At 41.7% G+C, this 13,259-nt stretch overlaps 1 protein-coding gene across 1 annotated transcript in view; it reads left to right on the forward strand.

Moving 5' to 3' along the window:
* LRIG3 (leucine rich repeats and immunoglobulin like domains 3) overlaps positions 1-13,259 on the forward strand; it is a 51,115-nt gene that overhangs the window by 23,091 nt on the left and 14,765 nt on the right. Inside the window, exons 4-10 of the mRNA XM_068970700.1 lie at positions 7,152-7,283; positions 7,769-7,912; positions 8,936-9,079; positions 9,385-9,528; positions 9,966-10,109; positions 11,619-11,699; positions 12,719-12,790. Of these exons, the coding sequence (XP_068826801.1) occupies positions 7,152-7,283; positions 7,769-7,912; positions 8,936-9,079; positions 9,385-9,528; positions 9,966-10,109; positions 11,619-11,699; positions 12,719-12,790 (861 nt within the window). The remainder of the gene's footprint in view (positions 1-7,151; positions 7,284-7,768; positions 7,913-8,935; positions 9,080-9,384; positions 9,529-9,965; positions 10,110-11,618; positions 11,700-12,718; positions 12,791-13,259) is intronic.

The raw sequence follows: 13,259 nt of genomic DNA on the forward strand, positions 1-13,259 counted from the left end.
TTTCAGGAATTCCAGTGTGATAAAACTTGATATTCTGGTTCCTCACAAAGAGTCTTCCACTCTGGGACTCTCCTCTCCAACTTTGGAAATAAACTAACACAGTTTATATCCACGTAAGACTACATGAGGGCTTCCCAGGTGGCTCAGTGCTAAAGAATCCGCCTGCCAGCATGGGAGACATAGGTTCAATCCCTGGGTTGGGAAGATCATCTGGAGAAGGAAGTGGTAACCCCCTCCAGTATTCTTGCCTGGAAAATCCCATGGACAGAGGAGCCTGGTGGGCTACAATCCATAGAGTCTCAAAAGAGTCAGACACAACTGAGTAACACTTTTCACACCTTAGCTTCTTTGCAGGGTTCAGAGTATGAGAACAAACGGACACATTTCTCACACATGAGAATTACACATTTTGCCATGTTCCTAGGGATTGCAGACATGGAAATGCCAGAACTGGACTACTCTGGTCAGTGGCATCTCACATCTGAGCAAGAGGGGGCCCTAGTCTGCTTTCAAAGGGGACCCCCCTGAGGACTCTCGTATACACAAGACAACACACGGGCAGTGAGTCACGTGGAGGGGAACTGGGTCCCAGTGTCCAGAGGCTGCAGAGCTTGAAACCTGAACCCATATGTCAGGGGAGGAGAAAGCACAGCCTGGGCCCTGCAAACCAGGGGAAGAATGGGGCTAGCCCCCACAAAATGGGTGTCCAGGCAGACTGTCACTGTTCCCCACCATCCCTCCTCTGCACCTCCTCCTGCCTGCCCCCAACCCTGTCTTTCTCCCCACTGCTGCCAGAGTAGCCTTCCCAACATGTCCGTCTGATGTTGTCGGCCATATGAAATCCTCTGTCTTCCCCCCCTACGTGAGCAATCTTGAGATAAAGGCCGAATGACTAACACGGTTTACAGGATCCCACTTGACCTTCTCTCATCTCCTCCCAGCTCCTCACTCTTGTGCTTCCTGTTTCTCCCGTCTCCGCTCAGGACCTCCCACCATCAAGGCTTTCTTCCATTTCTTTAAGAGGGAAAAAGCTTTGCCTTGCTCTCCCTTTTTTAATATTGCCTTTTGTTTATATTTTATTTTAAATGAATTTTTATTGGAGTATGCAGTGTTGAGTTGGTTTCTGCCGTACAGCAAAGTGGATCAGCTGTACGTACACATACAGTCCCTCCCACTTGGATTTCCTTCCCATTGAGGTCACCACAGAGCACTGAGTAGGGTCCCCTGGGCTACACAGTAGATTATCGCTAGTCATCTGTTTTATACATAGTACTGTCAATATGTCAACCCAGTCTCCCAGTGTGTTCACCTCCCCTTCCCCTTTGGTATCCATGTGTGTTCTCTGTGTCTGTGACTCTGTTTTGCCCACCTACATGCATTAATATACGCTATTTATGTTTCTCTTTCTGACTACTTCACTCTGCTGACAGTCTCTAGGTCCCTTGCTTCTGTTCAGAACACTAGCCTCCCCTTTGCCAGGGGAGGTTTGCTGGTGGCCACACCCCTCCCACCGCTTTGTAGGAGTCTGTCCTTTGGTCTTCACGTGTCCCTGTGGTGGCTGCTTCCTCTTGCCTGCCTATTCCCCCAACTAGAATTTCAGTGCTGTGAGGTCAGGGATGACATCCATCTTGTTCCCTGCCAGGCCATCAGCACACTCAGAGTAAATACCACCATATAAAAGTGGTAAGTTGGGTTTGGTTCTGCTTAAAGGTATTTGGCAAAGTAGGCTGAAAAACGAAGTTGGCGACAGAGTGAAACCATTATTGTTGGACCTGAGAAGCCAAGGCTGAAATACCTGGGCCTCCTGTTTTTGCCGTGGCCTCAGCAGCCTAAGGCCACCATCTGCATTCCAGCTGACCCAGCCCCCAAGTCTGTATTTGTCCACAAGGGACTGATTATACTTGACCTCAGCAATGATGTGACCAAGGAACACCTTGTACTATCAACAAGCATAAATAACCAAAATATTCGTGGTCCTTAAGAAGGATTCGCACAAGGCTGAGATGCCTTCCATTGCTAAGAGCACAGGTTTTTGAACAGTGGAAGGATGGCATTTCCACATTAAGTAATGGAAAAAGATACACAGTTTTGTTATTTGTTAAAAGATTGGACATCTTCTGCCAAAAATATTATTTAGCTGCAGTGCTTTTAATGTGTTCATCAATTTTGGCATTTATCCGTATTTGGAGAAAAATTAAAACTTGGAGTTGAATTGAATCTTTGTCTCCTAAAAGTGGTTATTTGTGACCCCACTCTGTTATAAATAAATATATTTATTTTGAAGGTTTTAAGTGATTAAAAAAATTTTTTAACTCATTTTTTTAATGTAGTTGTCTTTTTTAAAAAACCCTTCTTGTTTGGTAGAGAACAAGTTTGTTTGTTTTTTTTAAGCTGGTACATATCAGGTGGTTATTTGCCAGTTAATCTGAGAGCTAATATGAAACTGGTATTTGGATTTAATTCAGTTCCATTAGAACAGAGTTAAAATCTTGTGATACAGGGCCCATTATCCTGGCAGTTGTGAGGGATTTTTGTACTGGGACATAGCGCTGACAAAGACGCACTGTACAGGCTCCATTTATAACTGAGCACTTTCACACTGCAATTTAGGAGGTGTGCAGCTCAGGAAATTGCCGGCTTTGGCCGGAGCACACTTTAACTGCAAGGAAAATTTTATTCGTCACTCAAGTAATTGGCAGTTTTAATACCTTGTTCATAATTACCTTATAAACAAACGAATACACAAACCAAAGATTGTGTGGCCTGTTATCTAACCTGCAGCCTTCTCTGAGCAATGTGATAGACACCTGTGGGTCTCCCTCTCCCTCCCGCCAGTTACTGGTTTGCTCCATTTATTGCGAACCTGTGGCTATTTCTTCTGGTTAAATAGAAGCGTAGCTCTGCTAGCTACCCCCAAACAAACTGGGGACCAAAACCAGATGCAGAGTTGGATGGGAGGCAGAGCCTACATACCAGACAGGGAGGGAAAGAGATGAGAGGGGGTGCTTCAGGGTTGCTATGCTGTTTGGTGGAGGGGACATCTGGTAATGCAAACAGTTGGGCTAAATGCATTTAAGAGAACATTTTTGTCCCCCGAAATGTGGTTTTTTTTAAACCCACACACCCTGACCCTGTGGCCCTGTGGCTCTTTTGTTGGACTGAATCCATCTCCGGGACGTGGAAACTGACTAATTGTCTCACTTGCCTTACCCTGTACCTCACAGCTAGATCAAGGGGTTTACGTGATGATGGATCCAGATGCGGGAAATGGTCAGAATCAGAGGTCGTGGCTGACTTAACTCTAAACAAAGTCTGTTAAGACTTTATGGGAATCTCAGGAGCTTGATAATTGTAACTTACACATGGGACTGCTAATCCCCCCACCTTTTGCTGAACCTTACTATTTTCACAGAGTTCAGCTATTAGGATATAAATCACCCATGCTTGTTGCCTTATGTAGGATTATTTTAAAAATGGCATTAGATTTTCAGATGACTTGGGTTAAAAAAGACAATTCCCTGACAGTCCTTAGAGGTAACACATGGAGGTTTTTCAAGAATGTTTTGAGAGTTTTGTTAGTTCTTTGTTATTGGAATAGATTTAAAATATATCCCTTACTGGGAAAAGCAGCACCTGGCATTTGCAGGTATTTGGGAAGCTGGCCTTCTACTCTGTTGGGTGCCAAACACATGCAAACTCCTGGGTTCCTCTTAATCCACCTGAGGTGAAACCCCATTTTTAGGGCCTCCTTAATGTTGGCATTGGAGAAGGAAATGGCAGCCCACTCCAGCATTCTTGCCTGGAGAATCATAGGGACAGAGGAGGCTGGCAGGCTACAATCCACGCGGTCACAAAGAATCTGACACAGCTGAGTGACTGGGCACACAGTGTTGGCATGATGTTGGCTCAGTGAGCTGGTGTGCACCCCCAGGGGAGTTTGGAATCAGTAGTTCAGCATTTTTGCAAGTGTGAGAAGTTGCGGCCCTTCTGGAGGTGCATCTTCATGTAAGCACTTTCATACCAAAATATGTTTGTATTCAGTGAAACAGCCTTCAGGGAGTACTATGGGACCAATAGGGATTTACTCTGCGAGGTGGGAGAGCTTAGGCCTAATAGGTTAAAAGCTACAGTTTCCTAATTTAAACACCAGAGAGATGCTGTTATGATTAAATGGCATAATATATGAAAAATGTCTAGCATAGGTCTTGGCTTTTAATATGTCCTCAGAGAAGGCAATGGCACCCCACTCCAGTACTCTTGCCTGGAAAATCCCATGGACAGAGGAGCCTGGTAGCTGCAGTCCATGGGGTCGCAAAGAGTCGGACACGACTGAGTGACTTCACTTTCACTTTTCCCTTTCATGCATTGGAGAAGAAAATGGCAACCTACTCCAGTGTTCTTGCCTGGAGAATCCCAGGGACGGGGGAGCCTGGTGGGCTGCCCTTCATTGGGTTGCACAGAGTCAGACACGACGGAAGCGACTTAGCAGCAGCAGCAGCAGTGTTACTAGATTCCTTATATATTCTAAAATGGGCTTCCCATCCTGCCTGCCAACACAGAAGATGTCAGAGACGCAGGTTCGATCTCTGGGTTGGGAAGATCCCCTAAAGAGGAGGGCATGGCAACCCACTGCAGTATTCTTGCGTGGACAGTCCCATGGACAGAGGAGCCTGGTGGGCTGCAGTCCATAGGATCTTAAAGAGTTGGACAGGACTGAAGCGACTTAACATGCACCCATGCACATTCCAAAACTGAGGGGTAGAGACACAGTTTCAAAGGAGCTCACAGTATGGCAGAAGAGACCAGCAGCATAAAAAGTGCTGTGTCAGATGCAGCAGAGGATTCTGTGGAAATACACGAGAGGTGCTCCTGTGGTGAGAGGCACACGAGTCATAATAATGCAAAAGAACTTAACAACTTACAGACCCAGAAACGTTTTAATGCATCTTTTGTTACCTGAACATTATTGAGTGAAGTGTTTCAGTATTAACAAATCTCTGGCCACGGGCATTAGTATTTGCAAGAATCCTCTGGTCAGAAATATATTAATGAAACCAAAGCACTCTACGAATGTGGCTATTAGTGACAAAGATACACATACAATCTCATTTCTAAATTTTCCTCTTAAGTGAGGTTTACCTAAGACTATGTCTAGAGATACGCAGATGACACCACCCTTATGGCAGAAAGCAAAGAGGAACTAAAGAGCTTCTTGATGAAAGTGAAAGAGCAGAGTGAAAAAGCTGGCTTAAAACTCAACATTCAGAAAGCTAAGATCATGGCATCTGGTCCCATCACTTCATGGCAGATAGATGGAAAAACAGTGGAAACAGTGAGAAGCTTTATTTTCGGGGGCTTCAAAATCACTGCAGATGGTGACTACAGCCTGAAATTGAAAGACGCTTGCTCCTTGGAAAAAAGCTGTGACCAATCCAGACAGCATATTAAAAACCAGAGACATTACATTGCCAACAAAGGTCCATCGTCAAATCTGTGGTTTTTCCAGTAGTCATGTATGGATTTGAGAGTTGTACTATAAAGAAAGCTGAGCCACAAAGAATTAATGCTTTTGAACTGTGGTGTTGGAGAAGACTATTGAGAGTCCCTTGGACTACAAGGAGATTCAGTCAATCCTAAAGGAAATCAGTCCTGAATATTCATTGGAAGGACTGATGCTGAAGCTGAAACTCTAATACTTTGGCCACCTGATGCATAGAACTGACTCATTTGAAAAGACACTGATGCTGGGAAAAATTGACGGCAGAAGGAGAAGGGGACAACAGAGGATAAGATGGTTGGATGGCATCACCGACTTAATGGACATGAATTTGAGTAAACTCCAGGAGTTGGTGATGGACAGGGAGGCCTGTCATGCTGCAGTCCATGGGGTCGCAAAGAGTCGGACGTGACTGTGCAACTGAACTGAACTGAATGCTTTGAAATGGCAGCACGTGACTTATATGACATACGAAGTTCCACTTAGAGCCTTCAGATTGTTTCATTGTCCTTGGGCTGTGAAGAAGGACCCTTCTTTTTAAGTACACTCTGCCATCATCCAAGCCTCTCTCCCTTGACATTTTATTTTCTCTTGCCTAGTAGATAATCTAAGAAGCCCAAGCTGCCTGGTCTGATACGACAGTTAAGATGATTTTTGCACATCAGTTTGGTTCCTGTTTTCTAGCAAGATTGTCATTTGATGTTGAATCTCCCCCTTGAAAACTGTTGTATTGATGACCTTTTAATAGCTTTGAACTTGGCCTCTGTCTTGTTTATGTTTGTTTTTTTCATTTGTGGTCTAGTGTAGTGATCGTCAGAAGAACTTTCCATGATAGTGGGGATGTTCTGTATGTGTAGTGATCCATTTGACCGATACCAGGCAAATGTGGTTATTCAGGACCTGACATGTGGCTACTGTGACTAAGGAACTGAACTTTAACATTTAATTTTAATTTAAATGTAAAGAGCTATAGTAGCTGTGTGGCTTCCATATTGGACACCATGATCTGGTGTTTAAGACAGTGTCAAGCTTTTTTAAAATCTTCTTGTTCCCAGGGTTTGTTTAGACTGGCGTGCTCTTAACTAATACTTTTGTAATATTCAAAACCTTGGAGTATATCCACTGTTTTGAAGAGTACAGCAATGCTTTGAAACTTGCTGTTTCTTAAAGAAAAAGAAATTTGTCCGTGATGGCTTTTAAAAAGCCCAATCTAATGAGTATTTTAAGTCCGTTTGTACCTATAGTATGTATACTTTTCAAGAAAAGAAGTAGAGGTGGATTGATAGGGAACTAACAGACCAGTGTCCAGAGTGACAACTTCGTGCTAGTCATTTCACATCTCATTTCATAAAACGATAAGGAAGAAAGACCATTAGCAAAATAACAGAAAAAAAAATCAGTTTAAGTGCATTGCATTTAGATAACCATAGCTGTTAAACATGCCCAGATTTATATAGGAATGTTTTTCATATTTCTAACTTTATGATCTATTATTTAGTGAAACATCGAAGTGACTAAAGAGTTGCTGTTTTAAAAGTGCTCTTTAGAGCAGTCAGTTTTCCATATTTGTGAAGAACAAGTTAGAAATAGTATTTTTCACCTTTCAGATTGTTGTACCATTCATCCTGTTATCTGTGCCGTTCTTTAAATCCAGAGCTGGAAACAAAATTGTGGAAATATTACCTGAACATCTGAGACAATTTCAGTCCCTTGAAACTTTGGACCTGAGTGGCAATAATATTTCAGAACTTAAAACTGCACTTCCACCCCTACAACTCAAGTATCTGTAAGTCAAGTTGTTTTTAACAAAATTTTCACCTGTGATGAAAATATTGTGCTATATTAAAAAAGAAACAACTTTTATGATAGAGACCAGATAGAGACTTTTTTTTTAACCACTGTCCTCATTTACTTCTTACACTTTTGGATTGCAAAAAAATGAGATCTCCTTTGACTACTACAGAGGAACCAAGTGCTTCTTTAAAAAATTAATTGAAAGTAAGCCACTGGTGTGTTTTATTTATAAGTGAATTTCACAAAAATTAGATAAGCATCTCTAACAGATGTTTGTAATCTTCAAATGTTTTAATCAGTCTTTCCCTGGAAATATGTGAATCATAGTCGATATTGGCCTTCAGCAACCTAAAGAGTTAATTATTTTAATGTCCATTGTAACAAATAATGGCTCAGCCCTCTGAACAAGTGTTTCTATACAGAGAACGCATGTACTTTAACTTCCCAAAGAGAAACTCAGCTTCAGACTTTCAACAGGTATATCAACAGCAACCGAGTCACATCCATGGAACCCGGGTATTTTGACAGTTTGGCTAGCACACTCCAGGTGTTGAAGCTGAACAGGAACCGAATCTCAGCTCTTCCACCCAAGATGTTTAAACTGCCCCAACTGCAACACCTGTAAGTAAAATGTTCTCTTAGATATGGTGTCCTCACCTCCTCTAAACCCTTGGCATCTCCTCCCCTAAATGCCACCATGTGGCAGAAGGAGTTTAGAAGCAAGGATACAGCTACCTTTCTTCTGAGAGCTGGAGGTGTAGAATCTCAATCAGAAAGAGCCTTAGAAATCACCCAGTGCAGTCTTCTGCCTGTGAAGGCAAGTTGGGTGTTCTGAGTGGAGAGTGTAGTCATTAAACAACCTCCATACAAAGACATCATGATGGGAGTGAAGATGTGACTCTCTCTCCACGGAGCTGCAGAGGGCGAGGATAATACCAGCAACTGACTGCAGGGGCCCTGGTAGCTAAGGAGCTATAAAGAACTGTCTCAATAACGGTGGAGCCCTCTGAACAGGCTCCTCCAATATAGTGGTTTTCAGCCTTGGCTGCACATTACAGACACTTGGGGAGCTTTTAAAAATACCAGTGCCCAGGCCACACCCTACACCAATTACATTAGAACCTCTGGGAGTAGGATCCAGGCTTCAATAATTTTTTAAAACTCCCCAGGTAATTCCAGGGTGCCAACAAGATTAAGAATGACTGCCTCAAAGAGAAAGCATTAAACACGGGGCAAATCGTGACAGACGGGAATCAACTTTTGTAAGCAGCTGAACAGGATAAGCTTGACGATCCTGCTCCTGAATAGACCTCGTGTTTTAACATGATATTCAGTACTCCCATTCTGGATAACTTTAAAAACCAATATTAATATGTTTAGTTCTGTAGTGAATGGACAACAGTTTAGAAACTCAAGTGCAGTCTGGTGTCCATGGTTTTATCGTTCTGAAGATGCATCCCATGTGTCGGAAGGGAATTTGTTCACTGCTAACAAATCAAAATTCTTCTCAATAAAAATGTTTAGAAATTTAAAATATCTTCTGTAATTTAATGCAGGCTAGTTTAACTGTATTGTCGTAATGTCACATTTCATTACTACCTCCAGAATTTGTCATATAAGCTAACTGTTTAACATCCAATGCAGTGAACTCAACCGAAACAAGATTAAAAACGTAGATGGGCTCACTTTCCAAGGGCTTGGTGCTCTGAAGTCTCTGAAAATGCAAAGAAATGGAGTGACAAGACTTATGGATGGAGCTTTCTGGGGGCTGAGCAACATGGAGATCTTGTAAGTGTGGATGGTCAGTTCCTGCTCAGGCAGTATGATCCTGAAATGCTCAGAAAGCATTCAGCAGCTTTTCTTTGAAATCCTGTGTTACAGCCTCATCATTGATAATCTTATAATTTAATATTTAGTTTTGTTTCAGATATTGTGACTGGGAATGTAGAAGCATAGTATTTTCTGGTGATATCTCTGTTTAACAGAAGCTACACACCTCAATAGGCATACGTAATAGGTTGTAATCGTGTCCCCTTTGAAGAGTCTCGATAATAAACTTAGGATCTTGCTTTTGACTCTTACTGTCAATGTAGGCAGCTGGACCATAACAACCTAACAGAGATTACCAAAGGCTGGCTTTACGGCTTGCTGATGCTGCAGGAACTTCATCTCAGTCAGAATGCCATCAACAGGATCAGCCCTGATGCCTGGGAGTTCTGCCAGAAACTCAGTGAGCTGTGAGTAGCCTGCTATTCTCCTCAGGTTTGAGAGCAGGAATCATGCCAGAGCATGAGCTTCTTACCACTGATCTGTGAAATTTTCATAACAGAGTTTCCAAGGTGACAGCTTTTTTCTTTTTTGTTCACATGCAACCTGGGCATAGTTTTTTGGTGAGAAGTTGAAGCTAGCTTCAACTTCAGCAACTGCCATTTCAGTTCTGTGGCACAGGGGCTAAAGCAATGGTGGTGATTTTCAAATAAAAAGATTTTAATTACTAGGATTAGAAGTAATGTTTACCTGAGTATTATTAAGAAGGAGGAGTTTTAAAATAAGGATTATTGTGGTAATATATATTACCTGTTGTTGGTTTTTTTTTTTCCTACAAATCACTGCTTTGAATTGGAAAATGAAAGCTGTTGTTGATTTTTTGTTGTTGTTCGTTTTCTCTTTACAGGGACCTAACGTACAATCACTTATCGAGGTTGGATGATTCAAGCTTCCTGGGCCTAAGCTTGCTAAATACATTGCACATTGGGAATAACAGAGTCAGCTACATTGCTGATTGTGCCTTCCGGGGGCTTTCCAGCTTGAAGACTTTGTAAGTTACACATTTTGGAAGTTACACATTTTGCTCTCCGTGCATGAAGCTAATTGGTTCCTAAGCATACCTACTTTTCTCCAAGCAGATTTCCTTTGTTGTGAAGGAAATGTGTACAGCCTCAGATGAAGTGTCTTAATCTTTCCCAGATCAGTTTGATTAAAATCAGTCCATTTCATCCATATGTGCTTCTTAGAGGGATTAGAAGGAACAGTGATCAGATTGGTGAGGTGATTACAGTTAGCCTTCTCAGGATCTCCAGGAAGTTGGTAACTGCTCAAGAGGCAAACAATTTTAAATCCACTAATTTTTTCTTTGTAAAAATGCAGATTAAAAATTACCCAGAGCATGAAAGATATATAAAAGGCAGCAAAGAAAGATGCCTGTTTGTGAGACCAGGTCTATCCAGACTTGATCTCTGTCCCAAGAGAAGGAAGAGAGAGTGGGATTAATTGACCTTTGAAAAAGCTCTCAAATATTCATTTGAATGTTGTGCAATGGGCTCTGGATTTTTGCACTGTCAGAAACTTTTGCCCTGTTCACTATTTGAAGCATTACATAATTGAAAAGTATGTTGTATGCTTTGGCAACCTGCTTCTTGCGTGGTTGGAACGGTGGTTTTAAAGTTCACCGTATTTTTCAGCCCATTCAAGTCTTTGAGAATTTAGTCATCTTGACAGAGGAGTTCATAGGACCAGAGGCAACTATCCTAATTTCAGGCAAAACTGTAAAATGTTGTTGAGGGAGGAGGTAAGAAGTATGTTGAAGAGAGAAAGAGTTTTCTGTTGTTTTGAAAGGGGCAGAGATGATATTGGGAGTTATAAGGGAGTTATTAGAAATTACATGATCTTAGCTTTCTAAGCAATGGCATCCCACTCCAGTACTCTTGCCTGGAAAATCCCATGGACGGAGGAGCCTGGTAGTCTCCAGTCCATGGGATCGCGAAGAGTCGGACGCAACTGAGCAGCCTCACTTTAACTTTTCACTTTCATGCATTCGAGAAGGAAATGGCAACCCACTCCAGTGTTCTTGCCTGGAGAATCCCAGGGACGGTGGAGCCTGGTGGGCTGCCGTCTGTGGGGTCGCACAGAGTCGGACACGACTGCAGTGACTTAGCAGCAGCAGCAGCAGCAGCAGCTTTCTAAGCATGTCTCTAATAGGGAGTGCTTCCTTGGTGGCACAGTGGTTCAGAATCCACCTGGCAATGCAGGAGACACTGGTTTGATCCCTTATCCGGGCAGATTTCACATGCCACAGAGCACCTAAGCCCGTGAGCCACAACAACTGACCCCATACTCGAGAGCCCGAGAACCCCAACTTCTGAAGCCCACACACCGCAGAGAAAGCTCAGACAGCAGTGAAGACCTACCCAGTGCAACTGTAAATTAATTAATTTATTACACAAATAAAAAACCAATCTCATCTGGGCCACTTTGATTAAAAAAAAAAAGGCCTGTATCTTTTGTTACGTATCTGGTACCAATTTCAGTATCTTTCCTTTTTAACTAGAGATCTGAAGAATAATGAAATTTCCTGGACCATTGAGGACATGAATGGTGCTTTCTCTGGGCTTGACAAACTGAGGCGCCTGTGAGTATGATTTGCTTCATAATTTGTGTCACTCTTTGACCCAAACGTTTTGTTTTTGGCCATGCTGCATGGCTGAGGGATCTTAGTTCTCCAACCAGGAATTAAACCCGGGGTCATAGCATTTGAAGCCCTGAGTCCAACCACTGGACCACCAGGGTGTTCCCTAAACATTTTATCTTAATCAAACTCAGTTCCACATACAAGTTGACATCTTTAAAGAGTTGTGAAAAAAGGTGCTTAATCTGGTGGCTACCTTTTGTCATTTCCCCAAATGACTACTGTTATACAGGAAGTGTATTAATTAGGTTTTCTTCCTTGGTTATAGTGCTTTTACTCTGCAACTGGGTTATTGCAGCTGATTTTAATATCCAGATAAGAATTTTCAATTGTCTTGAGAACTTAGACTCTTGGGATTACCGTTGTGTAAAGGTTAGTGCACTTACTAAGTTAGCATTTGAAATGTCACAGGAATGTTTAAATGAAGTGATCCCGTGACCAGTGATCATTGGTGGGTTATCAGTGGATTCCAAGCAGTACAGGATAAAAACATGTTTCTATTTGGCCACAAAATGGCCTTGCAGATGGGCAAATTCTGTTTTAAATGAGTAGCTTTCAAATTGACATCCATTTAATTCTAAACTTCTTTGAGTGATGAAGGTATCCATGGAGTGGGTGGGTAAGGAGACAGATTCCACTGTTACCTGCTTTATTTATGAGTGTTCTGAGACATTTTACTTGGAATAGGTTTCTGCCTCTTTGAAAACAATCACTGCTTTACTTTACCCATCCAAGTAACTATTGAATACCTGTTTTTGCTGGGTTCTCTGTCAAATGCTTTGCAACCATGCTGAACTGAAATCAGTGTCATGGATATGTTTTTTAAGGATGTATTGCTTAATTGAAGAAAATAGAATATTCACAAATGGTTTAAAAAGCAGTTCTTTTCATGAGAATTGCACTCCAAAATGGCTTTTTACTAACTGTTCTATTATAACTTTTTTTTTTTTTTTTTTTTTAAGAATACTTCAGGGAAACCGGATTCGATCCATTACCAAAAAAGCCTTCACTGGTTTGGATGCATTAGAACATCTGTGAGTAGCAGGAGTTCATTACCTTAAAGACAGTCTGCAATGGTTATCCCCTTATTTGTCATGGAAGATAACACAAACGAGAATGTAATTTTGTTGATATCCGCTCATATAAAATGTACACATCTATCCATCCTTTGTCTATCTACCTACCTACTTATCTGTCTATACCTGTATGAAAGTGTAAGTGCACAGATACATGTTTCTTTTGCATTTAAGGGTATTTCTTTCCATCATTTTGGGGTTTTCTTTAGTTATGTTTCTCAAGCAGTGGGATATTTAATTTTTTTTAAACTACTATTTCTTATGTACCCACTGCACATCAAGCATTATGTCAGGTATTTATTTAGGTTTCTCACTCCTCATGAGAAAACTATTTAATAGCTATTGTTATCTCAATTTTTAATTTAAGACATGGAGGTTCTAAGCGTTCCTTGCTTGAATTGAACAGTTAAGAGGGTGACTTGCAAGA

The sequence above is a fragment of the Capricornis sumatraensis genome, chromosome 4 (genome assembly GCF_032405125.1).
Source record: "Capricornis sumatraensis isolate serow.1 chromosome 4, serow.2, whole genome shotgun sequence".
Lineage (NCBI taxonomy): Eukaryota > Metazoa > Chordata > Mammalia > Artiodactyla > Bovidae > Capricornis > Capricornis sumatraensis.